Source organism: Rattus norvegicus, chromosome 15 (assembly GCF_036323735.1).
Source record: "Rattus norvegicus strain BN/NHsdMcwi chromosome 15, GRCr8, whole genome shotgun sequence".
NCBI classification, from domain to species: Eukaryota; Metazoa; Chordata; class Mammalia; order Rodentia; family Muridae; genus Rattus; species Rattus norvegicus.
The window spans coordinates 103,397,133-103,424,498 of record NC_086033.1 but is presented as its reverse complement, the minus strand read 5'-3'; the positions used below and the strand labels follow the sequence as shown (position 1 = coordinate 103,424,498).

The following is a 27,366-nucleotide window of genomic DNA, read 5'->3' as shown; positions in this document are numbered from 1 at the left end:
GTGGGAGGGCCCATTGTGGGTGGTGCTGTCCCTGTGGTGGTAGTCTTGGGTTCTATAAGAGAGCAAGCCAGGGGAAGCAAACCAGTAAGCAGCATTCTTTCATGGCCTCAGCATCAGCTCCCGCTTCCAAGTTCCTGACCTGCTTGAGATCCAGTCCTGACTTCCTTTGGTGATGAACAGCAATGTGGAAGTGTAAGCTGAATAAACCCTTTATTCCCCAACTTGCTTCTTGGTCACGATGTTTTGTGCAGGAATAGAAACCCTGACTAAGACAGTTCTCAACAAGAAACAATAGAGGAAAGTAATGGAAAGGCTTAAATTGTGATCACTGTGGACAAGACATGGAGAGTGGTAGAATCCTGTGCGATTTCTACAGATGCTCTGCCGAGTTATAGATTAGAGAGCTCTATTAGTGCATACAGATGTGGGTCACCCACTGGGGCATGGCCAACTTTCCAGGGGTCACACTGCCAAAGCAAAGTGTGTCTCCTTATCCAGCAGCCTTCAACTGCCAATTCCTCCCTAGCTAGAGGTAGGCTCCACGAGCCTTCTCCATGCTGGAATTGTTAACTGGCTCGATTTTGTGCAGATTTTATGAGGGGAGCATAGCTTTTGGGAGTTTGCGTGTACAACAGCCGTGTCACATCCAGAGGGCAGCATCTCGAAGCTCTGCCCTCCATCCGATGAGTTTTAAGAAAATCGTTAATAGCGCCAAGCTGTGCCACATCATGGCACGATACTGAAGGCACCACACATCTTTTCCAAATTGTTTAATCTCATTTAAAGATGGCTGCCTCTCTTAGCGAAGAAAACGAAGACATTAGCAAAGTCTGAGCTAACACTTGTGTTGTGCTTCTGTATTCAGGTTGGGAGCTGCGAGGGGTGGTAAGGGATCATAGGCTGTGACTCAGAGCTGTATGTACGGAAGCAACCATTACCAGTGGCTTCTCAGAAGAACAGTCATGTATGCGCTTCTGCTTGAAATGTAACTGGTAGGCTTCCTGGGAGTGATGCCCTGATTTGCAAGGATTTAATGACTCCTCGTCATCTAACACCTGTAGGGAGACAGGCAAGGAGGGTATTAGAACCTGGCAGTGCCCTAGATAAAGTGAGTGCCATGGATTTGTAAAGTCACTATCTCTCCTGTGCAGGAAATAACTTTCTGTTCTGGTCCTATATTCATTGGCACCTTGATGTTAAAGTTGCTAGGGATCTTACTGAGAAATAGTTTAAAATTATATTCTTCAATTAAGAAAAAAAATGTTATCTATTCCCAAAGATTTCTTCTTCATTTCCTTTGCATACACTACAATGAGTTTAGCTGGTCATAAATTAACCTTGGAAACAGTTGCATTTCTGTAGTCCTGATAAAATTTTCATTTCTTTATTATTTTCCTCCCGCTGAACAAACATTATTCATAGGAACTGCTGACGTCCTGAAAGCAAGCCGTCTCCATGGCTTTCAAAGACTAATTTGTGAGGTCTTAATTTCCCCTTCATCTTCATGTCTTCTTATTGCAACAACTGTTTGAATAATTTAAATGATCAGACACAAGCAAGCATTTCCCAGAACTGTGAGGACTTTGGCTTTGAAAATTGTGTCTAGCTTAGGGTGACAGATGTCAGTGGCTGATCATTCCCCATCCTACCTCCTTTTGCTACAGATATGGTGCTAAGGAGCGTAATGTAACATTATTATATATCATAGCTGCAATATTGATATGAATCTAAAGTCACGAATTATTTGGAATGAAGAGATACTATTACAGTTATACAATTAGAGGTAGAAAAACGAAAGCATACACATCTACACATCTTCAAATCACATGAGAATCAACCGGATATGTTGGGTTGATAACATTGATTCAAGAAGATCATCGCCTACCATAACAGAAAGTAAAGCATGAAGAAAAACACAGAAAGCTAATCCTCTAGAAATCATGGTAACTATCAATAATTGCATTGATAATTGTACTAAATTTTAAACTTAAAGACAAAGGTTCATATCCTGTGGAGAAAATTAAACTATATATTCTTTGTATATTAAGAAATGTTTAAAATAAAACTAAAATTGAGAGCAGTGAGATTTCACCTCACACCAGTGAGAATGGCTAAGATCAAAAACTCAGGTGACAGCAGATGCTGGCGAGGATGTGGAGAAAGAGGAACACTCCTCCATTGTTGGTGGGATTGCAGACTGGTACAACCATTCTGGAAATCAGTCTGGAGGTTCCTCAGAAAATTGGACATTGAACTGCCTGAGGATCCAGCTATACCTCTCTTGGGCATATACCCAAAAGATGTCCCAACATATAAAAAAGACACGTGCTCCACTATGTTCATCGCAGCCTTATTTATAATAGCCAGAAGCTGGAAAGAACCCAGATGCCCTTCAACAGAGGAATGGATACAGAAAATGTGGTACATCTACACAATGGAATATTACTCAGCTATCAAAAGCAACGGCTTTATGAAATTCGTAGGCAAATGGTTGGAACTGGAAAATATCATCCTGAGTGAGCTAACCCAATCACAGAAAGACATACATGGTATGCACTCACTGATAAGTGGCTATTAGCCCAAATGCTTGAATTACCCTAGATGCCTAGAACAAATGAAACTCAAGACGGATGATCAAAATGTGAATGCTTCACTCCTTCTCTAAAAGGGGAACAAGAATACCCTTGGCAGGGAAGGGAGAGGCAAAGATTAAAACAGAGACTGAAGGAACACCCATTCAGAGCCTGCCCCACATGTGGCCCATACATATACAGCCACCCAATTAGACAAGATGGATGAAGCAAAGAAGTGCAGACCGACAGGAGCCGGATGTAGATCGCTCCTGAGAGACACAGCCAGAATACAGCAAATACAGAGGCGAATGCCAGCAGCAAACCACTGAACTGAGAATAGGACCCCCGTTGAAGGAATCAGAGAAAGAACTGGAAGAGCTTGAAGGGGCTCGTGACCCCATATGTACAACAATGCCAAGCAACCAGAGCTTCCAGGGACTAAGCCACTACCTAAAGACTATACATGGACTGACCCTGGACTCTGACCTCATAGGTAGCAATGAATATCCTAGTAAGAGCACCAGTGGAAGGGGAAGCCCTGGGTCCTGCTAAGACTGAACCCCCAGTGAACTAGACTGTTGGGGGGAGGGCGGCAATGGGGGGAGGGTTGGGAGGGGAACACCCATAAGGAAGGGGAGGGGGGAGGGGGATGTTTGCCTGGAAACCAAAGAATTATTATTAAGTATTAAATAAATAAAAAAACTGAATAAAAAAAATGTTTAAAATAAAACTAAAATTGAGAGCAGTTCAGTAATAGAAAATTGGCTTACTATGTGTACAGGCCCTTCTTCGACTCCCAACATTGTAACATTAAAGTAAGAATAACAATAAAGAGAATTTAAGGTAAAATGGTGTTAAATGACACAAAAATATAATTTTATATTGAGAAGGGTAGTTTCATTAATAAATGTTGGGGAAGTAATCAACACCAACGGTAATCAAACACAAGATAAAAATGGCCATTAACTAGTAGATTCTCAATTAGAGTTGTAACATCTCTGTCTCTGATAAGTGACATTTACATACACAAATAAATGTATTCTTATCATTAATGTTAATAGAATTAAAACAATTGAATAAAAAGTTGTGTCATATACTGTCTTGGACTGTGTAACTTTATATGTGATATCAGGTGACTCTGTATAACTCAATAAGGTAATATGACAATAGATATGATTTCCAGGCATCTATGAATACTTTACAGGAATACATTTCATGCAAAGCTCTAAAGGCGGCTCGATATATCCCAAAACTTAAAAGTTGTATAAGTAGAGATATTTGAACCCGATGTATTGGTTAAAAGTAATAAAACCAAAACCAAAACAATATTATTTCAAAATAAAGGAAAAGAATGGCTAACAGAAAACAACAGCACATGCTGGGATGAGCTTTAATAGAACGTGGATATAAAAATAATGTGCTCACAAAAATATACAAGGCTATATAGTCTGTAAGAGATATTTGAAATGGAGACTCAAAATGAAATTAAAAACTAGATAGGAATTGAAGAATATTAAACTGAGAAATCCACTTGTAAGTGTAAGATTAACCCAGTATGGAAATCAGTTATGGCATTTTTGTCAGAAAACTAAAATTAGAGCTAGGAAGTGATGTCACTCTACCATTGTCTGGAGTCTAGGCCAGCATATAGCAAAGACACCTGCCTCTCATCCAGGTAAATTGCATTTACCTTAATTAGCCAAATTATGGATTCAGTCTAGATGTCCATCATTAGATGTGTGGATAAAGAAAAACAAGTTTTATACAGACATTAAGCAGAAAGAAATGTCATTTGCAGGAGAGAATGGATAAAATAGTTAATCCTGATATTACACAAAATATGTCAGTTCTAGAATGACAAATAACGCGCATTTTTTTTCTGATATGTAGAACCCAGATTACAATATACATGTGGCCTGAAGGCTTTCAAGGATGCAAAGGACCACTAGAAGAGGGAAGGGTGGACAGGAGAGGGTAACATGGAATGGTGTATCGGGGTATAAGACAAGAGAAACAATGCCGTTATGAAGTTCATCAGTTTATACAAGAAATGTACACTAAAAATGTTTCAAGGTGAAAATTTAGATTTGAAACAAGAAAAGCATATCTCTCCCTAGATATATGAATATTAAAATGAAATCTATGAATAATAATATATACAGTATATACATATATATGAATATTAAAATCAAATATATGAATAATAATATATACATGTATGTATACTATATATTAATAGTAAAATGAAATGTCATAAGGAATGAATAACAAGAGAACGTTAATAGTAAAATGAAATGTCATTATAAGGAATGAATAACAAGAGAACGTTTTATGAAAAAAAATGAAGCAACTTTAAACATTACTTGAAAGTTAACTAGAAAAAATTTTTAGAATCTAGAAACAGGAAAAAAAAAAGTATCGAAATCCAGACAACAAAAGACTCAAAGGAAAGATTAAAAATGTAAGAGCAGCCACTTTTCTGGTAGCTTGACCCAGTGAACTAACCTCTTTGAGCCATAAACAAGTGGAAATGTTGGATAAAATATGTGAAAATAACATCTTAAAACATAAGGGAATCCAAAAAAACAGGTCAGTCTCTAAGCTCTACAACAAAGAGAAGACTCAGGCAGAGGCTTCAGAGGCCGTGATAGTGCACTGCAGGGGAGAGACGGGATGAAGAACAAGTGGAAAACTGTTGGGGATCCCGGGGCAGGAGAACTACAGGAAGGAGTCAGGGGGACAAGAATGACTCTTGGGGAGCCCTGGGGGCAGGAGAAAGTACAGCAAGGAGGCGGAGGGGGGTGGACCAACAGGATTAATTAGTTGCACCCTTAAACATTTTAAAGCTAAATTAATCTTCTGGAAGTGTTTTTGATAAGAGAAATGGACTCTGCTTTTATGGAAGATTTCTACTGTGGCCTGAGTCCCCAGTGTATGATAATGGCGTGGGGGAAGTGTCTCTCTGGTTGAGGACAGAACTTGGTAGAGACTCACCTGGGAAGCAGCAGCCAGTGGCCATCTTGGGAACGCTGGATGAGTCCGCCCCTCCTGGGGAAGGAGGGGGCTCTGGAGCTACGCATATTGTTTTCTTTTATTTAAGAGTAGATCTTTTTATATTTTTTCTCACAGATTTTTCATTTTGACAATATTGAATATTTCCTTTACAAGTTTTTGAAAGTTGCCACTAAAGCAGCCCTGTGTCTTTCTTCTCTGCAGAGGATGTAAAATATGGATGTGCCGGATATAGCGATGGGTGCCTGCAATCGTGTTTTGAAGGCTGAGGCAGGAAGATTGCGTGCAGCTGGAAGCCAGCCTGTGCTGTAGAATGGTTTCCAGGCCAGCCTAGGCTATGTAGTAACAACAACAAACCATATAGGTGCTCCAAAACATAGATATGTTCATTTCACTGACACCTATGTGCTGGAAAATTAGAATTGACAATTACTAAATTATGCAAGAATAGTGAAATTGCATGCGTCTATTAAAATTATATCTCATGCCATGGTTAATATGTTAATATATGCATTTCCACTGCATGAATTATATGATGCCAATTTCCCAAGACACATGTTATTTAAAAATTTTTACTTTAATTGCTGCTGCATAAAAAATTGGAAGTAGATCAAAGCAATCTTAGACTCTATAATGTATGGATTCCTAAATACCTTGTATTTTCCAAATTATCTAAAATCATCATAGATATTAACATTGTTTATAAAACAAATTACACTGGATTGTTTTGTTTTTAATTGGTTCACAAAGTTATATTCTATATAATTATACTGACAGATTTTCAATAAATCCTACATTTTTCAATGTTATTTTTGGCCCAATAATGAGCCATCTTATCACTATTTTGTACTCCGTGGGTTTTAGTTACTCGGGGTTGATGGAACTCACAAATATTAAACAGTGTCTTCAGAAATCATATTGTCTCGTGTTGGAACACAGCAAAAGAATGGAGCTGTGTGAGGGGAATTCTGAGTGCTTGTGAGAAAACTCCAAGAAAACAAGAACCCTGTGATGTCAGTTTCTTCCAAACCATGGAGTTGTTCTTGGGATGTGCCTTCGTGCTTCTCCCAGATGTAGCAGACAGGAGAGAGTTCAGTTTGGATTATCTGGCTATTGTTATTTCTTTATTCACCTCTATGGAAAAAAACACGTGCAGCCTGTCCCTGTGATTATACGTACCTTGGACTTCTAAGAACTTTACTCGGGTGACTTTTCCTAACCCTCAGAGTTTAAATTTGTCTGGTGCTCTGAATAAAGTTGCGTGAGAATTAAGTTTCATTCTCCCAGTGCCTTCAGAGTGGTAGATAGTCTGTTACTAGTGGGCAACCATGAAGGACGAAAGGAGCACTCCTTTTGGAGGTCTTTACACCATACTACACATACACCTTTGTAGCAATATGTGAAGAAACCAAGTTGTCACTGGACTATAAACGTCTACCCTGTACCTGTCTTTCACAGTGACTAAGGTTCTCCTCCTGGAGGAGAATACATATCATTTCTTTATTCAGTTATGAAACCTACAAACTACCATGCTAAGTTAGCAGACAAGAACTTCCCAGAGAGACAATAATGGTATAAATGTCATGGAGGTAACCAGCTATTCTATGAGGGGATTTGTGCCTGTTCTACAAAAAGAAGTTCATGCCTACTACTGTCAATCCAGTCAAAAACTTATCCCTAAGAAGTAGACCCCAGAGTGAACTTACGGTTATTCTGTTTTTGCTAAATTGAAACAGCACTAAGCTTTCTTCTCCATATTTATGTATTTTCCCACACGTGGGTGCTATTTCATGTCCTAATTAGAGAAGTGTCTCTTTGTAATGAGCGACGGTAAATGTGGAGGCTCACAGGTGCTCAGAGGAGAATCAGTGATGGAGTGCTAAGCCTTAGGCGGTGTATTTAGTTCACCTTCTCTGATACCCAGAGACCATTGTAGAAAAGGGATTGAAAATATCTAAGATCTAGAAGATAGGTAAGGGGGCTAGGAAATGCTATTTGGGACATGACACACGTGTTGAAGTCACCGTCTCATTGGGAACTGAAGTGGCCTCTACTGGGCCTGCATAAGATAGGACCCGTCAGAGTCCGGCATGGGCCAGGGAGAGCATTATGAGGTTGACCCACTGTTACTAGGTGGTTCTGAGAGAGGAGCAGCCATCATCTTTGGTTGTAGGCTCATTAGTGGTCCCACAGGGCCCCAAGGGACAATTCTAAAACCCTGATTATACATGTGGCTCTATTTAACTTCAGTGGGACATAAAACAAAATAAAAAGTTGTGAATGTGGAAAAGGGACTTACAGGGAGAAAGAGGAGGCTGGATAGGAAAGAGAGGAGGTAATGGGGCTGGGGTAGGGTGTGAGAATATCCACAATGCTTCACCTACATACATGGCATTGTTGAAGAACATATCTACTTAATGGGAAATGTGGGCTGGAAAATTCCAGAGGTACATGCTATATTAGATTTAAATTGTATGTCATTCCAAGCAGAGTGATGAAATCTTGCATCTGCCTCCCCTTGCTTGGGATATGAATCATCACATACAGAGTATTCATATGTATATGTGTATGTGTATGTATCTATGTATATGATGTATGTGTATGTAAATATATATGGTATATGTGTATATGTGTATATTTATATATATGATGTATGTGTATGTATTTGTATATGATGTATGTGTATATATATGTAAATATATATGGTATATGTGTATATGTATGTGTATATGTATGTATACCGTCTCCCCTATATATACTATCTGCCCATTAGTCTCCTAGCCATATTAGCTGCACTTTTCATTGCTCTCACAAAGTACCCAACCAACAGCAACCTAAAGGAGGATGGATTCAATTTGGTTGATGGTTTGAAGGTACAAATCCATCGTGGCAGGAAAGGCATGACCTCTGGAGTGGCTCTTACCTGTCGCAGCAGGAGTGTAACCAGCTTGTGCACCTCTGGTTTGATGAAGGAGTAAAGAAGTCATGCTTAGCTAGTACCCACATATCTTTCTCTTTTTCACTTCTTGTTCAGCCTGAGCCCATGAGATGGCGACACCCACATTTCGGGTGGATCTTGGCTTAGTTAGTCCTCTTTAGAAGCACGTCCCAGACAACTCCACAGATGTGCCTCATTAATGCCCAGACAACTCCACAGATGTGCCTCACTAATGCCCAGCCAACTCCACAGATGCCTCACTAATGCCCTGGGTACTCTTGCCCAGTCAGGTTAACATCATAGTAGGCATCAGTAGGTCTGGCCCACTGCACTTGTGTCTTGGTGCTGGGCTCAACTAATTCTTATTTTACCTAATAATAGTCCCAAAGGCCAACTAGCGGTGCGACAGTTTTGAAGCGTCAAAGAGAAACCATCAGATGCCTCATTTCAGTGGAAAAGAATGAGTTTGGTGTTGTTATATGTCCCTGTAAATCCCAGTACTTGGTCGGGGAGGTCAAGGCAGGAGATTGACTTCAGCACTAGCCGAGGATACACAGCCAGATCCTACATGAGAAAAATGTGGTCAACAACAATGAAAAATTGTAAGTGATGGTAGATCATTGAGATCTGCAATAGGAATGAGATGTAGATCTCAACTTCACCTACTTGGAATCTCTGATCATAGCTTCTAGAATAAGGGTTAGGTGGTGGGAGACGAATGTTTTTCTAAGATAAATGAAGGGCATAAACCTTAGGGTTTCTAGGTTTTTCTCTTAGATTAGGTTTTCCTTGTAAGTCTGTAAAAGCCCCTGCCCTCATCTCTCTCTCATATGTGTGTGTGCGTGCGTGCGTGCGTGCATGAGAGAGAGAGAGAGAGAGAGAGAGAGAGAGATACAGAAAGAGAGAATCTATGAGTTTGCATTTATCTGTGTGTAAATCTCTGTGATTCCACACATGTATGCCTGTCAGTGTATCATTCTGTGTTCTAAGGGCATGAGATTACATGGATTTAATTCTCACTGTTTTCTGGAACAGATCTTGAGACTTTTACAGTTGTTAGGAAGTCGAGTTTCCCTTTTATATGATTCCTACTAGAGAGGAATTTGGTCAAACGACATTTTCTTATGGATCTAAAGTCTCACCCATAAGCAATACAGGAAACTACAGTTTCAACATCCATGGAAGGAAAAGAAAGTGACAAATTGTGTTATTGAGGGGCTTGTATGTGAGGGAGAATTTTCTACCCTGGAATTTCCCTCCTTGTTTCATTATAGGAGCTATTTATTTCTTTATTATTTTGGCTCTCAACCACATCAAAGTTTAAACGTGTGGAGAGGATGACATTAGCTGCCATTTTGTTTGTTTTTCTTCTGCTCTGGCTTCCTCTTGTCTTTCCTTCCCTTCTCTTTGGTGGGTTCACAGGTCCTCTAATATACTCCTCCTTCCCTGCACAAGCTTAATCTAACCTTTATCTCACCCCTTTCCTGCAGCAGGAGGCATTCCAGGTTTTGTGGTCCATTTTAAGGTACTCAGGGGTGATGCATAGGAGCACAGTTTTAGAAGTTGATGTGTTTGAGAACCTGTTAAAAAGTTCCTGACCTCACAGACTCTAAATGGATTTGAAACTCATATTCTTTGTCTTTTTTGGCTTTTACTGTTTCACACTCAATAACCACATTTATATCCATAGCATGACTTTCCAGGGTTTGAGTAAGCTGATCCTGTGGATTTGATTTCCATAAATCCCTTGAAGTATTTAACTTTTTTTTCATTTTGTATCAAAGTCTGACAAAAACGCCATGGAAAAGAATTATTCTTGACATCACAACAGTTTAATATGTTAACTTATTCATTAAATTGTGCTTCACATCAATGGGAATCCTCAGTTCTACAAACTATCATTTTTAAATAGCAATAAGGGTTGATAATGTCACAATATAGTCTTCTAATAACCAAGTTCATACATACTTCACAGAAACAAAAGAAAAAAAACACCTCCTAGGAGAAATAATTTGCATCTATTGAATGACTATCTTACATCTAAAATGGGGCACCAGATAAAGATTTCAATTTTTTCTAACATTGATTTGATACATCGAAGAAGAGGAAGAAGGAGAAGGAGAAGGAGAAGAAGGAGAAGGAGGAGAAGGAGAAGGAGAAGGAGAAGGAGGAGAAGGAGAAGGAGAAGAGAAGGAGAAGGAGAAGAAGAGGAAGAGGAAGAGGAAGAGGAAGAAGAAGAAGAAGAAGAAGAAGAAGAAGAAGGAGAAGGAGAAGGAGAAGGAGAAGGAGAAGGAGAAGGAGAAGGAGAAGGAGAAGGAGAAGGAGAAGGAGAAGGAGAAGGAGAAGGAGGAGAAGGAGAAGGAGAAGAGAAGGAGAAGGAGAGGAAGAGGAAGAGGAAGAGGAAGAAGGAGAAGGAGAAGGAGAAGGAGAAGAAGAGGAAGAAGAAGAGGAAGAAGAAGAGGAAGAAGAAGAGGAAGAAGAAGAAGAAGAAGAAGAAGAAGAAGAAGAAGGAGAAGGAGAAGGAGAAGGAGAAGGAGAAGGAGAAGGAGAAGGAGAAGGAGAAGGAGAAGGAGGAGAAGGAGAAGGAGAAGAGAAGGAGAAGGAGAGGAAGAGGAAGAGGAAGAAGGAGAAGGAGAAGGAGAAGGAGAAGGAGAAGGAGAAGGAGAAGGAGAAGGAGAAGGAGAAGAAGAAAATGCAAGCAAAATCCATAAAGTACTTCTGCGAGAAAAATCATAGTCACATGATTCAAACAAAGCATGACAAGGTGATGGAGGATGTGTAGTCATTACTAAGTCACATAAAGCTGCTCGTCAGGACATTGTTTTCCCAGCAAGAGCTGAGGATTTGTAGCCCTGATCTCTGGTCTGTCATGAGTTCCCACAGTGAGGCAGAGCGTAGGTCTTAGAGGTCCCCGTCCATTTGCTGAAGATAGACAATACAGTCTTTCCAGTGGAGATTGGAGAAGGCTGGCTCCAGAAATACCTGCATGTCTGTGTCTGCAGATTCAGCCTTCCAGTATTCCATCAGGGCACACCAGTCCCCACCTAGAAGTACAGAGGCTTGCAAACCTTGCTGGTGTCCACAATAGGCCAGTCCTCAGGATTCTCAGAACCTCTGCATGGGAGGTCAGTTCTGTCAGTAGGTTCTGAAGATGGGTCCATGGGTGCTCTATCTGAGAGACTACAAAACTCAGAATGTCCCTATTTGCCCAGCAGGGCTCATCTGGTTTTAGAGAACATGGTGAGAACAGAGCTGATGTCAGCTGGTGTCCAATAGAGACAGAGCAGTATAAAAAGGGAAGTCAAAAATGTTGAAGAAGGAACCACAGAATGCTCCCCAGAGGTCATGAAGCAAGCAGAGCCAGCAGCGCAGCCAGCCCAGCTACCCAGCCTGGAGGCATTTATGTGAAGTTCTGGTGACCAGTAGAGGCACAATAATGATGGAAGAGGAAATCCTAGAATGACAGCTATGACCACATCAGAGTATTCTTGCCAGTGTCCAACACAGCTCTCCATTTAATCCAATCCCCTCTCCCCAGTCAGTCTTCAGACCCTTAAGTCTACCCGAGGCTCTGATCCTGCCTCAAGGGTCACATCCCTCTTTGTGCTTTTCTAAGTGGCTAGAAGAATGTAGTGGTGCGTTTCAGGGCTGCCCTTCATCGTAAGGACAAAGGCTGCATCCTCATCACGTTTCTATATTACCCTGTGACCTGGCACATACTTTAACCATCATCTTTTTCTCCTTGGGTGGTTTGCCTCTCGTGGCCCTGCTTTCTCCTGTAGTTGCAGTACGGCCACAGTCCTCAGTGTCTGCTTGATCCATCAGCCAGATGACAGGTCTGGGATGGAATTCGATAATCTGAGTAAAGTTGCTTGTTTATTGCAGCTTAAAGCACTTCTCTCTCTCCAGCAATGGCCAGAGGAACCCAGTGAATACCAAATAAAATATATAAGGAGTGTAACAATGTGAGTCTGATGAGACACCAGTGACTCAGGGAAGTAGAGAGATGGTGGTGCTTCATGAGCAGAGTTCCTATTGATCACCCCTGAAGCTTTCCTAGTGGGTAGCTACTGATTCTAAATTTCTTCAAGGCTGAGCGCCCCACTGGAGTTGTACGTTCATCCCCTCGGTCTGCATGTTGGGTTGTTTGGGGCTGGAATACGGTCGACATCCAGCTAGAGGTGTTTGAGCGTCTCCCCTGAATTCATGTGCTGTCCTCTGACTCCCCTCGACTACACTCTATCTGAACATTTCATTCTAGTAAGAGGCCCATCGCTGGGGGCAGAGCTGAGAGTACCCTGGGCTGGTCTGTGGCATTTTCTAGGTCACTGCAGCTCTACAACAAGTTGAAAGAAAAAAAAAAGATGGAAATCAATAACGAGTTAGATTTCCTACTCTTGCAATTCCCAGTCCCAGCACGGATGCCAGGCGGCATGCGGTAGTAGGAAAAGTTCCAAGGCTGGAAGACCAGGGGCTCTCGGCAACTTTTCTGTAAATGAATGAGAACTGGGAATTCCTTCAGCATCTGAATCCTCCTTCCACATGGTCAGATGTAAGAGAGTGGAAATGTCAGCCAGTCTATCAGAATGTAGGCAGGCCAAACAAGATACTGCACAGAAACAAACGTCTGAGCAGTATTCCATGATGAGGCTGATACAGCAAATCCCAATCCTGTCCTATGTCAAGTTGATGAGAAAATATGTGACATTTAAAAGGACTCGGTTTTTCTTTTTTAATTTACCTTTAAGCTTAGGGACTAATAGCTTGCTTTTTTATCAGTATTAATTTTCCATTGTTTCTTTAACAATAGAGCTCCCCCACTTACCAGGACAGTTGGCAGTGAGGAGTAAATGCATTTTCTAGTTTTCTCTGCAGCTAGAGGGGGGCAATGCTTAGATTCTAGCCAGTGAGACCCAATATCTGCGGTCCCCTCTGCTTCAGCTCCACTATCTGAAGTGAAGTTAAGATGGACAGGAGGTGGACGCCATGTTAGGATGAAGAAGCTATAAGAGTGTTGGTCCCCTCTCCTTCAGACTTTTTAAAACTAGTATGTTAATGGCCTGATTAAATGAAGACTTTTACTTCAAACTTTTGGACACATTTTTGATAGAGAAACATTTCCATGTTTTTCAGTAACTTATAGTTTTCCTTAAGTGTTGCCAACATTGATTGGTAAGGTTATCAGTTATTTTCTCCAGTATCAAGAGTAGGCTTCCAGGAAAGTGGAAGGAGGCAAAAAAAAAGTGTCTGTCTTAGTCCATAACAAAATGTGAACAAATCTCTCTCTCTCTCTCTCTCTCTCTCTCTCTCTCTCTCTCTCTCTCTCTCTCTCTCACACACACACACACACACACACACACACACACACACACACACACATCACTGCAAAATACGAACGAACAGACACACCACACACTGTGAAATGTGAAGAGGCAGACAGATAGACAGATACAAACATGAAATCTCATAATATGTAAACAGAAACCCCCTATACACACGCACACACAGCAAAATGTGAACAGACACACCACATATTGTAAAAATGTGAATAGGCAGACAGACAGACAGATAGACACACATATGAAATCTCATCCTATGTAAATACCCCTTAAACATCTCAAAAATGTGAACACACACACACACACACACACACACACACACACACACACACACACAAACATATATAAGCCAATCTACTTTGTTGTGCTTCTTCTGCCAAGAGAGGGAGGGAAGAAATACCTGATTGGGAACTGGTGGAGTCACGGGAAGTGGGCTAACCTAGGAATTGTTCTTCCTCTTCTAAGACTTTGGAAATCTATGCAGTTAGAGTTGAAGTGTTTTGGGGCATAAGACTTCCCACGCATCCTTAGCTTCCTGGGCCTACCACTGCCGTTGCTGCCTGCAGCAGAACCATCATGGAGCTGTACATTCCATCTCCAGAGAACCTACTACATCCCACCTCTACATTTCTGTCAATACAGGACCCTGGGGACAAGACCACCGTGATGCTCCCGAATGGAACCATACGGATGAGGAGGCCATGCTAGCTAGTCTTTCCAATTCACATAGCACTGGCCAGAGGGTAACACAGAGATGGTGTCTCCTCACATCATCTTGCTCTCTGCTCTCATCTGGAGGGAAGGCCATACCGCGTGCATCTAGCAGTGAGGTGTCAGCAAGCTTTTTGATATAAGCCCCAAGGAATAGTGTGAAGGTAGCAGGGGCTGCCTCCAAGAAGTCCTTGCCAAAATGTACAATAGGTTTAAAAGAATCAATCTGACGCTTTCTAGCTTATTTTGATTTTCCACTTGAAATAATACTGAAGGTGTGTGTGTGTGTGTGTGTGTGTGTGTGTGTGTGTGTGTGTGTGTGTATGGAAGAGACACACTTTTTAGGTTTCCCTTTCTGGCAGACCACTGGATCTTAACAGCTGGATGTACTCCCATCCATGCCTGCTGTCCCCTTCCCTTCCACTTCTTCTAAAGCCAATCATCATAGAGAGACATGCATATGCTTTAAGAGGTCTCATCTCCACCAACTAAATAGCCATAGTTAATTGTCCACTTTAAATTTAGATTTGTGTGCAGCTCAAAAGTTACAGTTGCCAAAGAAGTTCTCCATCTCTCAAAGCTCACTAGTGCAATGGAGATGAGAGGAGACTCATCCTGAGGAGAAGGGCAAGTGTAATCTCATTGCTTTATGGATCAGGAACAAGTACTTCAGACTAATAACATTCATCTTCTGGTATAAACGGCAGGAAGATCTACACTACATGTGAACCACAATGTAGATATGGATCATGTGCTGTGTGGACAGTCATGTCTGTCTTGTGATTTCCATGGAAACCTCATTCCATCTGTGGTCTTCATTTTCTCAGTCAGATAATGAAGACTAGCAATATCTACCTGGTTAGTCTCAATGGATTCACGGTGTAGCATGGGGCTTCTCTTAGAACATGACACAAGAAGGCCATCCAGTGATGTCATTTCCTGCGGTACAGTAGATGCCAATCACAGTGAGAGAGATACCAAAGCCACTTCTCCACTGGAATCTACAAGAGCATGGCTCCCCTGCATCAGGCACTCCATAAATACTGGGGCATGATGGCTTTTCAACCCCAGAGAAAGCATTCTGAAAGGCTGAGAAGTGGCTTATGTAAAGCTGGCTTAAACATCCAACATAAAGGACATGAACAAAATGGGCTTCCGGATCTGATTTAGGGGTCACAAGCCTTTGACCTTCAGCTGTTTAAAAGGATTGATCTTATCAATGTGTTGTAAAACTCTACCCTCTCTGATCTTCTGGGTGAATGTGAGCTGAAGACTTCCTATTACCCCCCCCCCCTTTATTCCTTTCCAGAGAAGTGATTGCTGCTGTGAATTGAAAGGGCAACATCAAGGAGCCTAGGCAATGCAGCATATTTTTGGTCCAGTTTTGTACACAGTAGCTTGGTTCTCTGGTTGTAGACATAGAACAGGCAATGATCATGTAGGAAGATAGTGGTTTAGAAACACTTGCAAATGTGAGGTCCTTCTGAACCCCTGATATAATGGTGTCGTGGATGCCAGATGAATCTCCTGGTCCCATTCATTTATTGACCTGGAATGTATTACATGTACTCATTGTTTTAATTCCTGTCCTTTAAGACAAGTTCTTTGACAACATCTTTTCTTTTGTGATAGCAGAATTATGAACCTGGCTGAGAAGGTATCTGCTTTGTAAAGGTAAAAGTCTACCATCCTTTCAACAGCTAAGGTCCTAAAGCTAGTTTATAACTGGAGGGGTTTCTCCTGATTTCCTTGTTCTCCCGCTCTCCTAATTGTTTTAATTTATTCTTTATCTGGAAGATTTGCTGTAGTGAAGTGCAGTCTTGTTGGTCATTACTAATGGAGTGTATTTCCCGAGATGTCCTGCCAGTGTTCACTTCTCAGGGCCACAACCAGCCCTGCCTTGTGTCCACTCCTTGTTCCCTAAAAGGTAAAGTGGACATGTGGTTTTGGGCTTTGACCTCAGAGGTTGTAGTTTAGTGGTCTCTAACTATGGTCAATATTACAGCCATCTTGTTTTAAAACAACTGTAGAGACAAACCATGTTAATCATGATTTTAACCTCATGTGAAAGATTCCCAAATTCAAAACTGGGTGACAGGATCATCCAAGGACAAAAGGCTCTTTCTCTTTTTCTATAAACAGACCAAAGTCCTGTGGGGCAAAACATGCTGCGCTCAGCCAAGCATCCAAACCATGGTTTTGGTTTCCTGTGTGCTTCTGTGGGTTCCAGGTTCCTAAATTGACCCACTGGGAGTGGCAAAGATACTACAAGCTTTCTCCTTCTGGAAGCCTCTTTCCTGACCCCCTCTACAGTGGTCTGTCAGATATATTTACCCCCACCTAATACCAGTGATCAGAAAATGTCTAGAAAAGAAGGAGAAATCTCCAGCTGGATTGAAAATGAAGACAAAGAGGAAGCAGGTGTCTAAATTAAGTCACATAAAGCCAGGGGTCCTCATCATGGCCCAACCTTTTCCAAGTAATCCAAGAGAAGGAGGAGGTGCCTGCTTATCTCCCTTCATAAAAAGGAGCAGGCAGAGGGTCACCATCTAACCACCTGGCTGTTGTAGTCCTCAGTGACAGTCCCCTCTATGGCCCTATCCTCTTTGGGCCACCGATGTGCTCTGTGCTCTCGATGCAGCCTCCGCTCCTCACGCCTCTTTTGTCGGTCCCTCTGGTGCTCTAGCTGTTTGGTGTGGTGGTAGCGTTGCTGAAAGAGATCCTTTGCATACTCATAAAGCTGCATGTCCAGGAAATTCAACTCCTCAATGTGCTGACGGGCTCCATCATTGATGTCCACATTGGAAGCCCGTGTGATGTTGAACTGTGTGAATGGAGAAATGAACTTCAAGTTGAATGTCCTCTCAAAGAGAAACTGTGTCTTCCTCTGGAATTCAGTAAGCCCAAAGAAGGCCATGTTCTTTAGGTTGTTCTTAGCACTCTGCAGTAGGATGGTGTTGCGCTCACTCTCATTCATGAAAGTCAAGTTGTAGCAGCCCACTAGGCTGAGGTCAGCCAGCATGCGGACTTGGCGGTTGTTAGCCAGGTTGTAGCTACAATCCATGAACTCCCGCAAGCTGACCCCAGACCAGTCATCCCCAGGATAGCAGGTAGGCAGCTCATCTGGGGTGGGGCTTCTTCCATCACACATATGGAGAGAGGTTTTCCATGTGGCCCCTCGTTGAACGTGTTTCCATTCACTCAGGTAACGTGACACCGGGTCCCGCAACATTGTGATGTAGTAGAAATTCCTGGAAGAGATTAGAGGAGAAGGTCAGTGGTTGATAGCAGTCACGATTCATGAATCCGTGGGATTTATGAATCTTTAGTGTCTATAACAGTGCTGAGTGGATGGGCTCTACTGCCAAATGCTCAAGGGGCATAATTGGCCTGAATTTGTGCCGACAGGATCTACGTGTTGTATTCCCATCCTGACTCTTCAGGTGTCAGTGTTAACTTTATGGAGACTTTTCCACCCTGAATGTGGATGGGGTGGGTGGGAGCCAAGTGAATGCTTCATTCACTCATTCATTTCTTCAGCAGTCAGTCTGGGTAAGTACCGCTGGCTTCAATAGGTTACATTTAGAGTAAACATGTACACCCATCTGAAGTGGGAAGGTTTTACCCATTATCTGTTTTATTTGAGCCTTACAGCAATCTTTTGTACTGTGTGTATTGTGTGTATGGAAAACATACAAAGTCATAGAACCAAAAATTACGAGATAAAATCCCTAATTCTTCTTCATCTTTTCTCATGACATTGCTACTCCGATTATAAGCCTTGAAGGGGAGAGGTTAGGTGCCCATCACACCCTTGTCACTTGAGGTACTTAAGAAGAGACTTGAGGTCTGTTTGTCAAAGAAGCCACAGAAAAGACTCTTCATAAGAACAGGGTACACATGAGCCCTCTGAAACCCATTTCTGAAACCCTGCTTTTCCCATTACCTTTCCACAGAACCCAGTTTGATCCCAAGTCAGCCCCAGCCCAGCCCTTTCTCATTGCTCCAGACATGCTCTAGGAATCATATTAACTCAGATTTCTCTGGGGACACAGATGTGGTTTCCATAATGCTCTAGGAGAACTTCAGGCAGCCCCAGCAGAGTGCCTTGCATGCTTCCAAGTGGTCAAAAGTGGACTGCTATGCCCTGAAGGGAAGGAGAATTGTGCATACACTCTGCTTGGCACCCAGAGGAGAAAACACAGTCACATGAGCTTCATCTCAGTGTGTGCTCTTTGAAGAAGCTTGAAATAAAGTAAGCAGATATTTTGATATGGGCTATGCGCGCGCGTGGGCGCGTGCGTGCACACACACACACACACACACACACACACCACGATAGATAGATAGATAGATAGATGATAGATAGATAGATAGATGATAGGTAGATAGATCAATAGATAGATGATAGATATAAAACAAGTGATAGATGCATAATGAATACATAGATGTGATAGATAGGTTATTGGAAGATGATCGTTACATGACAGGAGATGTGATAGATATATGATAGATAAATAGGTGACAGATTATAGTTATATAGATATAGATGATACATAAATCAATGACAGGTGAAAATAGCTGGTAGATACTTAGACAGTAGAAAATCTATTAATAATACCTTAGCTGCCACTGCATCGTGTTTATTTTGTCAATCTCTGTAATCGAGCAGCTATAGTTTTATTATTTATTTAGACATAAAAGGCAAAGTCCAGCCCTATTTCAAATAAAGGCTGTCTCTTTGTAAAACTGAGAAAAGACAGGAGAGGTTCAAAATGCCTCTGCCTTTCTGTGTTGTCACAGCACTCTTCCCCACTGTGGCTGCAGGTGGAGACCTTCACTTCAAGGAGAAGTCTAAGACTTGGTAAGATGTGCCATGACAAACTCCGAACAAATTGCCTTTGGTGGGGGAATGTTATCACTGCTTATAAAATTTTGAAGAGAGAAGACAAAAACTAAGTCACATTTTATGTTTATAAGAGCTCAGTGTCAACCAAGAAGATAATGGAAACAAACCCCACAGCAAGTCAAACCCATGGAAAATAAGAAACTAGTAATTTTTAAGCAACAAAGCCCAGAGGTGCTCGGTGAGTGTCTGAGGAAAGGAAAGTACAGGAGGCTGATGTGCAATTAACAGAAATTATTTACTCAAGCCACGTGCTCTCCTATACCACTTACTCAAAGTATCTTTCAAGACCGGGGCAAAGTTTTTTCAGTTTCGTCTTACATTGCAATGATAAATGTTTTATTTAAATAAACATACTTAAATGACTGGGTGCAATTTTTTTTTCATAGACTAACACTGTAAAATGCCTTGCATGCTTTCAAGTGGTCAGAAAGTGGCCATCCCTGAAGGAAAGGAAACTTGTGCAGTGTGGCTACCCTTTACTTGGCACCCAGAGGAGAGTCAGATGAGCTTGATCTGTATTAACGTGTCCTCTGAAGAAGCTTGAAAAATGAAGTAAGCAGATATTTTGACATGGATACACACAGAATAAATATGTGATAGATAGATAGATAGATAGATAGATAGATAGATAGATAGATAGATGGATGGATGGATGGATGGATAGATAGATAGATAGATAGATAGATAGATAGATAGATAAATATAGATGGGTGATAGATGATAGATAGATAGATGATAGGTGATAGATAGATGATAGATAGGTGATAGATCCACAGTACTGATAATGAAGACATGAGCATACACTAATTCTTTTTGTTTTTATTTAGTGTTGAATAAGTATTTGAGAAGAGAAGAGATCTTCAAAGGTAGTAAGTTATAGAACTTGGATTTAATCGGATCTCACTCCTGGAGAACTCTTCCTTTGTCATGACAAGAAAGAAAGCTTCTGGAAGGAACATTCAACTTAGAGCTTGATCTGATTGGCCAAGATAAACTAGATAGAAACTCTTTACATACTCAGTTATAAGAACCAAAGCAAATAGTTTGAAGATGAGGTATTTTTATTCTGATCTTTACAAATAATTGATGAAGTATTTGCTTTTTCTCAGTGCAGATCCTTACCAGTAGGTAAGCCAGATGGTTTGGAATGTGCAAAGGAAGCTTCAGAATCTCACCCAACACTCAGTCCCTTTAACTCTAGAAGGAGAATTTCTCAAATCTGCCACAGGCACTCCAGCCTGCACCTGGCACTGCCTGTCACCATGTTTCACAACTTTGTCATTTCACATGATGGAGAGATGATGCCCCAGTGGAAGAATGTGTCCTCAAGTGTTGGAAGAGAATCAAGAAATGCATGAACATGGCTTCCAAGTTTCCATGGCTTATCAAGTTTAACCCAGAGTGGGTTTCGTTGACCCCACCTGAGTGTCAGGGCTCACAGGGAGCCATTGCTGACCAAGCTCAGCCCAAGGATTTCCTCGACTGCAGCTGAGGTTAGATGAGCTTGCTTTGTGCCTAATGTGGGACTGCTTGATGGTTCACTCCCACAGCAGAGTGATCTTTATTCTGCAAATAATTTTATAGTAACTCTTATAAATATGGTAATAAGGATGTAACTCAGGGGATTTCTTTGCCAAACACACCAGGGTAGGAGAATTTAAATTATAAAGGTGTTCAATTGAGACAAATTAGAGTACAGATGGAATATTATTAGCTTTCCCATTAGTTAAAGCAACTAGAAGACATTCAAAAGTATCTCAACAACAGCAAGACCCAATGACAGTAAGATTCAAGTTCTGGTATCTGCTTCAAATCTTATATTAACAACATTTTAAAATGTAACAGAGTTGGGGTGGGGTGTGGAGGTCAGAATTCCAAAGTTAGTGATATCAAGACCCAAGAATGAATTATGAAGGAAATGCTCTGATCTTATTTGAGGATACTAGACAACCGAATTTTTAGTAATTGCTTTACTAGATACTAAAGTGGATACATGATCTTAAAGTAAATTTAAAACATGATCTTACATTCAAACTTAACTATTTAACTTCATAATTAATAATGCCTAGGGTTGTTTATATGATTAAAGTAAATCCCAGACATTTTTGAGATTTCTTAGACAAAGGAGTCAACTTATAAATAAAATTAAATCTGACACTGAGACATAAATTTATCATAGAATTCCTGCACCCATGCTTCAGGGACCACTGGGGGAAAGGGGCAGAAATACAGTAAGAACCAGAGGAACAGGAAATTTGTTGAGATTCTGTCTGTTCTAAGAGTATTAGAAAAGTTACATTCGTGGAGTTTCACCAACATGGCTGAATGCTCACAAGCTCAAAGGAATGCTGAGAGCCTTCCTAGGAGAGAACACGACAACTGCTCATCCACTACCAATGCTCAGCCCTGAAAACTCAAGGAGAAGTGATGTCATATAGGCTGAGCAGATTGTACTCTATAGCAGTGCACTCACACACACACACACACACACACATACACACACACACTCACATATACACACATATACACACTTACACACACATACACATACACACACTTACATACACACACATATACACACACATACACACACTTACACACACACTCACACACATACACACATACACACTCACACACACACTCACATAGACACACACATTCACATGTACACACACACAGACACACACGCTTATACACACACTCAAACTCACTCACATACACACATTTACACGCACATACACACACTTACACACATATACACACTTACACACACTCACACACAGACACACACATACACACTCTCACACATACACACACACTCACACACACATTCACATATACACACACAGACACACACACAGACACTCACACTATGCTTATACACACACTCAAACTCACTCACATACACACACTTATACACACACTCACAGACACACACACATACACACACACAAACACACACACTCACACACACTTACAGACACACTCTCACACACACACTCACACACTCATACTCACACACAGACACACAGACTCATACACACATACACACTTACATACATACACACACATACACACTCACACACGCACATACACACTCACACAGTCACACACACACTTATACACACACATGATTAAATAAAAGGAGCTATAAATTTGAAAAAGAGCAAAGTAAATACATGGGGGAGTTTAAGGAGGAAAGGGAAGGGGGAAGTTATATGATCATATTATAATAATAAAAAATAATTTTTAAGGTACAATAAAAGGAACTAGAAGGACATTTGCTCTGATGTGTTCCAAGTTGTCCTAACTGGCACCTTTGGAAGCCAGAGGCTAACAGAATTTGAGAAGTGGTTTAGTCAGATTTACACATATATATTTCATCGGTTTTGTTCTGTAATGCCGCCAAAGTATGAATCAGAAAAAACTGTAAAAATAAAATTATAGAATTGAAGGATGTCCAACTAATGAAGATAAAAAGCAAATTAATTTTTTATCATCTGTAAATTTTCTTTTCTATGATTTGCTTCTTTGACACATTCAAAATCTAGTAAATCTTCGTGAAATGCTGTCCGTGTCTGGACCGCACGCGTCTGACTTTAACAGAACCAAGCTCCCCAGCACTTGTCCCTTCCTGCTGTAGCTTTGATCTGGAATGGTTTCCTTTCCCCGGCTCCCATGTGACCACAGCCCAGTTCTCATCACAGTGGCTCTGGAAGATGGTGGAGCTTGTTAGAGAAAGCTAGCTCCTGGCAATATGTCCTGGGATGGGTGTGTCCTGGGATGGGTGTGTCCTGAGATGGGCGTGTCCTGGGATGGGCTGTCCTGAGATGGGCGTGTCCTGTGATGGGCGTGTCCTGTGATGGGCGTGCCTGTGATGGGCGTGTCCTGGGATGGGTGTGTCCTGGGATGGGTGTGTCCTGGAATGGGTGTGTCCTGGGATGGCTGTGTCCTGGGATAGGTGTGTCCTGGGATGGGTGTGTTGGAAATTGGGTCCCTTCCTGTTTCCCTGTTAACTTCCTACCCACTGTACTTTGAGTAACTGTGTCCTCCTGATGCTCTCACCACCACATCCCACCTTCCCACAGGCTGAGAAGGAGCAGCGTAGCCAACAAGGGCTGCGACCACGGACACTGAGCCAAAATCAAAATTGAAGACTTGTTTCAGGCACTTCGTTTTACTGACAGAAATCTAGGGCATCTCCCTGTGTCTGAACAATGGAAACTTGTTTTCTTCTGCTCCCGTAATTGTCAATTCCGTCTCCAATAAAATTCTTCATTTTTGTGGGATGTGAAACTTTGGTTTTTAAGCCTACTTGTTTAATAGTGGATTAGAACATACCAGATGTCTTGAAATGATAGAGGGAGGTTAGCCCTGGGCCTGTGGTGGCCATGATACAAAGGCCTCTCATTGACTTCTGTTCCTTTAACTCCATTGCCACACCTAGACTGAATATTCTCCTTCAATCCCCCCCCTCAACTCCTTCCCCTCACTCCCTCCATGTCCCCCCCCAACTCCTTATTTGCTGATAGCTTGCTAATCCATTTTCCTTCTTTCACCTAACTAGACATTCATATACAACCCACCAAACATTGAGCCTTTCCTCCCTCACATAAGCACTGTGGCTAGGCACTGGGGAATCTCTGGGATTAAAGATATTGTTCCCATAGAGACTTTAGGCACCCAGTTATTTTGATAAAGACGTTCTAAATACCAATGAAGGGGCAGATCTGCCAATCTCCTTGAGCTAGAACGGTTCTTAAGAAATGTAACTCCACCTTGCTGACAGTGTCTTTCCCACAGAGCTTCTACTTACCACCCATTTCATCGGAACGTGGGTGAATTCACTTATGAAAGTTTGGAGTGAACTTTTTAGAATTGCCAGGCATGTAGCCCCAGGACAATAATGACAGATTCATGGGTGCACAGAAAACTCGGGAAATGGATGCTGTTTTCAGCTCAGTAATTATTTTACTTGATCATAAGCATATGGTGCAGCATGGTTTATTGAGGTTCCAAGGCAACAGAACACACATTTTTCAATGTTCTCATATTAAAGCATTCTAAATACAACACAGGAGAACTGCTTTCTTCTTTCACATCGAAGAGGTTCACTCTTTCCTGTGCTCATCTCTGCTGGCTTAAGTTAGGGCTCGCACCCCCTTCCCTGGACCTTTCTGCCTAGATTGCTTCTTTGCACTACAGAGGTAGGTTTCATGAAGAGATGCGTCGTGGCCATCTCCCAGACTTCAACTGCCTTTCTGAATAACACTCATTGTACCTTATGCCTCAGAGCATGCGTTTGGGTAACTAAGGCCAATGTTGCCTTTAATAACTATGCCTTTTACCCTCTCACATAAAACAGGTTTCCTTTATTTTTAAAGGCGAAAATGTGCATGGAGAGTAGAATGATGTAAACTCGATTTTGTTGGTTGAGACTGAGAAGGACATCAACACAGACGAGGGGCAAAATGTTGACTATTTCTCATACAACAGCTAATTAGTAACAATTTGGTTTATTTTATTTATTATTAAAATAATTCTTTTCTTCCAACTGCTTTAAGAAAGTATTTCACATACAAGTTAATTGTATAAATTGTTCCTTTTTCTTTTTCTTTTTTTTATCTTTATTAACTTGGATATTTCTTATTTACATTTCAATTGTTATTCCCTTTCCGGGTTTCCAGGCCAACATCCCCCTCCCCTTCTATATGGGTGTTCCCCTCCCCATCCTCCCCCCATTACTGCCCTCCCCCCAACAATCTAGTTCACTGAGGGTTCAGTCTTGGCAGGACCAAGGGCTTCCCCTTCCACTGGTGCTCTTACTAGGATATTCATTGCTACCTATGAGGTCAGAGTCCAGGGTCAGTCCATGTATAGTCTTTGGGTAGTGGATTAGTCCCTGGAAGCTCTGGTTAAATTGTTCCTTTTTCAAATAGTCAGTGATTTAATTGGTACATGCTTATCAACAGTTTGCTGTGTGTAAAAAAACATTTCTGAAAGATGTGGAGAAAATGACTTTAAAATGCCCTCAAGTATTGATGACTTAGGCGTGCTAGGCTAGAAAATTATATTAATTGACAAGTTATAGATGAAAGGAGTGGACCAAAATATTTAAGAATGTTCTCTGGACCTTGAAGAGTGACTCAAGTAGCTTGTCTAGGCCATGGGGCTCATGATGTGGATTCATCAATGTTTGCTTGTATATAATGGATGGTAGCGACTGTAAGCTTGCCCTTGGTGTTGAAACCAAAATGTCCCAGGCTCTGAATCACACTTATGTTAAAATCATAAAAGCAATGCCTTCGAAAGAAAGATTCATTTAGCCATAGCCATTAGAGACTGGTTAAGTAGGTTAGAGGCACAGAAGACATTCTGAAGTCACAGAAGAGACCAGCTGAGCAAAGCTCCTGAGGGTGTGGCAAGGGGGAGGGGCTTCAGGACAGGCTCAAGAAACCAGACTTGATGACTTGGCTTCCTCTGCCTTTGGTAGCCTCTAGCTACACCTCCTTTCTCTTAGCTTCTATTTAATACTTCTCATTCGATACTGTGATGGTAGCAGAGTTAATATGGCGCAAGCGTGTAAGGAGGAGTGTAAGGTACTTGAATCACTTTGTCTGGAGTGACTGGAACAGCATGCACTGCTGTGTGAGGCAATGACTTGACACTTCAGTAAGAAAGCAAGGGAAAGAATTTACAAAATGCTGGGCTCCCAAATTTTAATGAACATATTCCTCCCATCTCTAGCTTAAACTATATAAAACCAAACAGCAAGATTACTGTCATAGCATCATACTTAATAAAAACCGAGTGGGAACACCTCTGCTTAGGCGTCTTCCTTATCAACCTCTGTCCTTGTCTCCCCAGCCAAGCTTGAGCCTTCCTATACACTGCCTGTAATTATAGCAGCCAGTGAGTGCCTACTAAGCTCACAGGCCTCCTTATAACCTGAAAGACAGAACCTGGCTTTGCCCTTCTTTCCCCCCAGACCCTGATTCACATGACCAAATGGATCATGGATGCTCCTTTGGCCAAAGTCTATGGAAGGAATAAATATACAAAATTTATCAGACACTGTTTTATTGATTTATCGACTGTGTAAAATACATGGGAAACAAGAAATTTCTCCTTCCTTGTCTTGCCCTACAGTCTTTGATATGAGTGTTCTGTGTACTCAAGTTTGTTCTAAGTCAGTGTCACCTAAACACCCAGAGCTGTGGTAAGGGACAGACTCGGGGTTGCTGAAGAGATTCTTGGTCTTTGCTGTGGGATAGGCATGCATGACGTGTCCATTTTCAACATGAGTTGACACGTGACCTCTAATAGAGACTCTTATCCCCCTCTGCCCTGCTATGTGATGGGGTTGTTCAACATATTCAGAATGGAACCAGGTTTTCCTCTCTTTGGTGTCATATGTGCGTATGGGATGGCTGTTCTTCATGATCTCTGAATAGCATGATCTTCACAGTACTTCCAAGGATACCTTTGTCAATGAGCGCTTGGCAATCAGCCTGCCCTTTGACATGGCGATGAAAGGGTCCTTTATGTAAGCCTTGAAAGCAAGTTAAGGGATATAAAAATGATCTCAGCAAACGGGAAATTAGAAAGCATGATCGCCAAGTATCGTAATGACGAACCTTAGGAGGCCGACCATGGTGTTTGTTAGAGCGATGGCTTCCATGATGTCAGCACTGTGAGAGAATGGAGACACAAGCATGTTCCCTTGTCTCACACAGCATCCCCTCAGGATGGCCGCCATCCTGCTATCATCTCCTCCCTCACTGTGACTTACAAAACAGCCAGCCCCTTGGCCGAGGCACCTGTAATTTACTCACAGGTCTTCACTCTTTGAACTTCCTAACCAAGGTGTGCGAGGGGTGCCCA

General features: G+C 41.6%; 1 protein-coding gene across 1 annotated transcript in view; it reads right to left on the bottom strand.

Moving 5' to 3' along the window:
- Positions 1-16,773: 16,773 nt before the first annotated feature.
- The window catches only part of Hs6st3 (heparan sulfate 6-O-sulfotransferase 3), a 719,306-nt gene continuing 708,713 nt past the window's right edge, over positions 16,774-27,366 (bottom strand). The window contains exon 2 of the mRNA NM_001271404.1: positions 16,774-17,824. Coding sequence (NP_001258333.1) covers positions 17,116-17,824 — 709 coding nt within the window. The 3' untranslated portion in view covers positions 16,774-17,115. The remainder of the gene's footprint in view (positions 17,825-27,366) is intronic.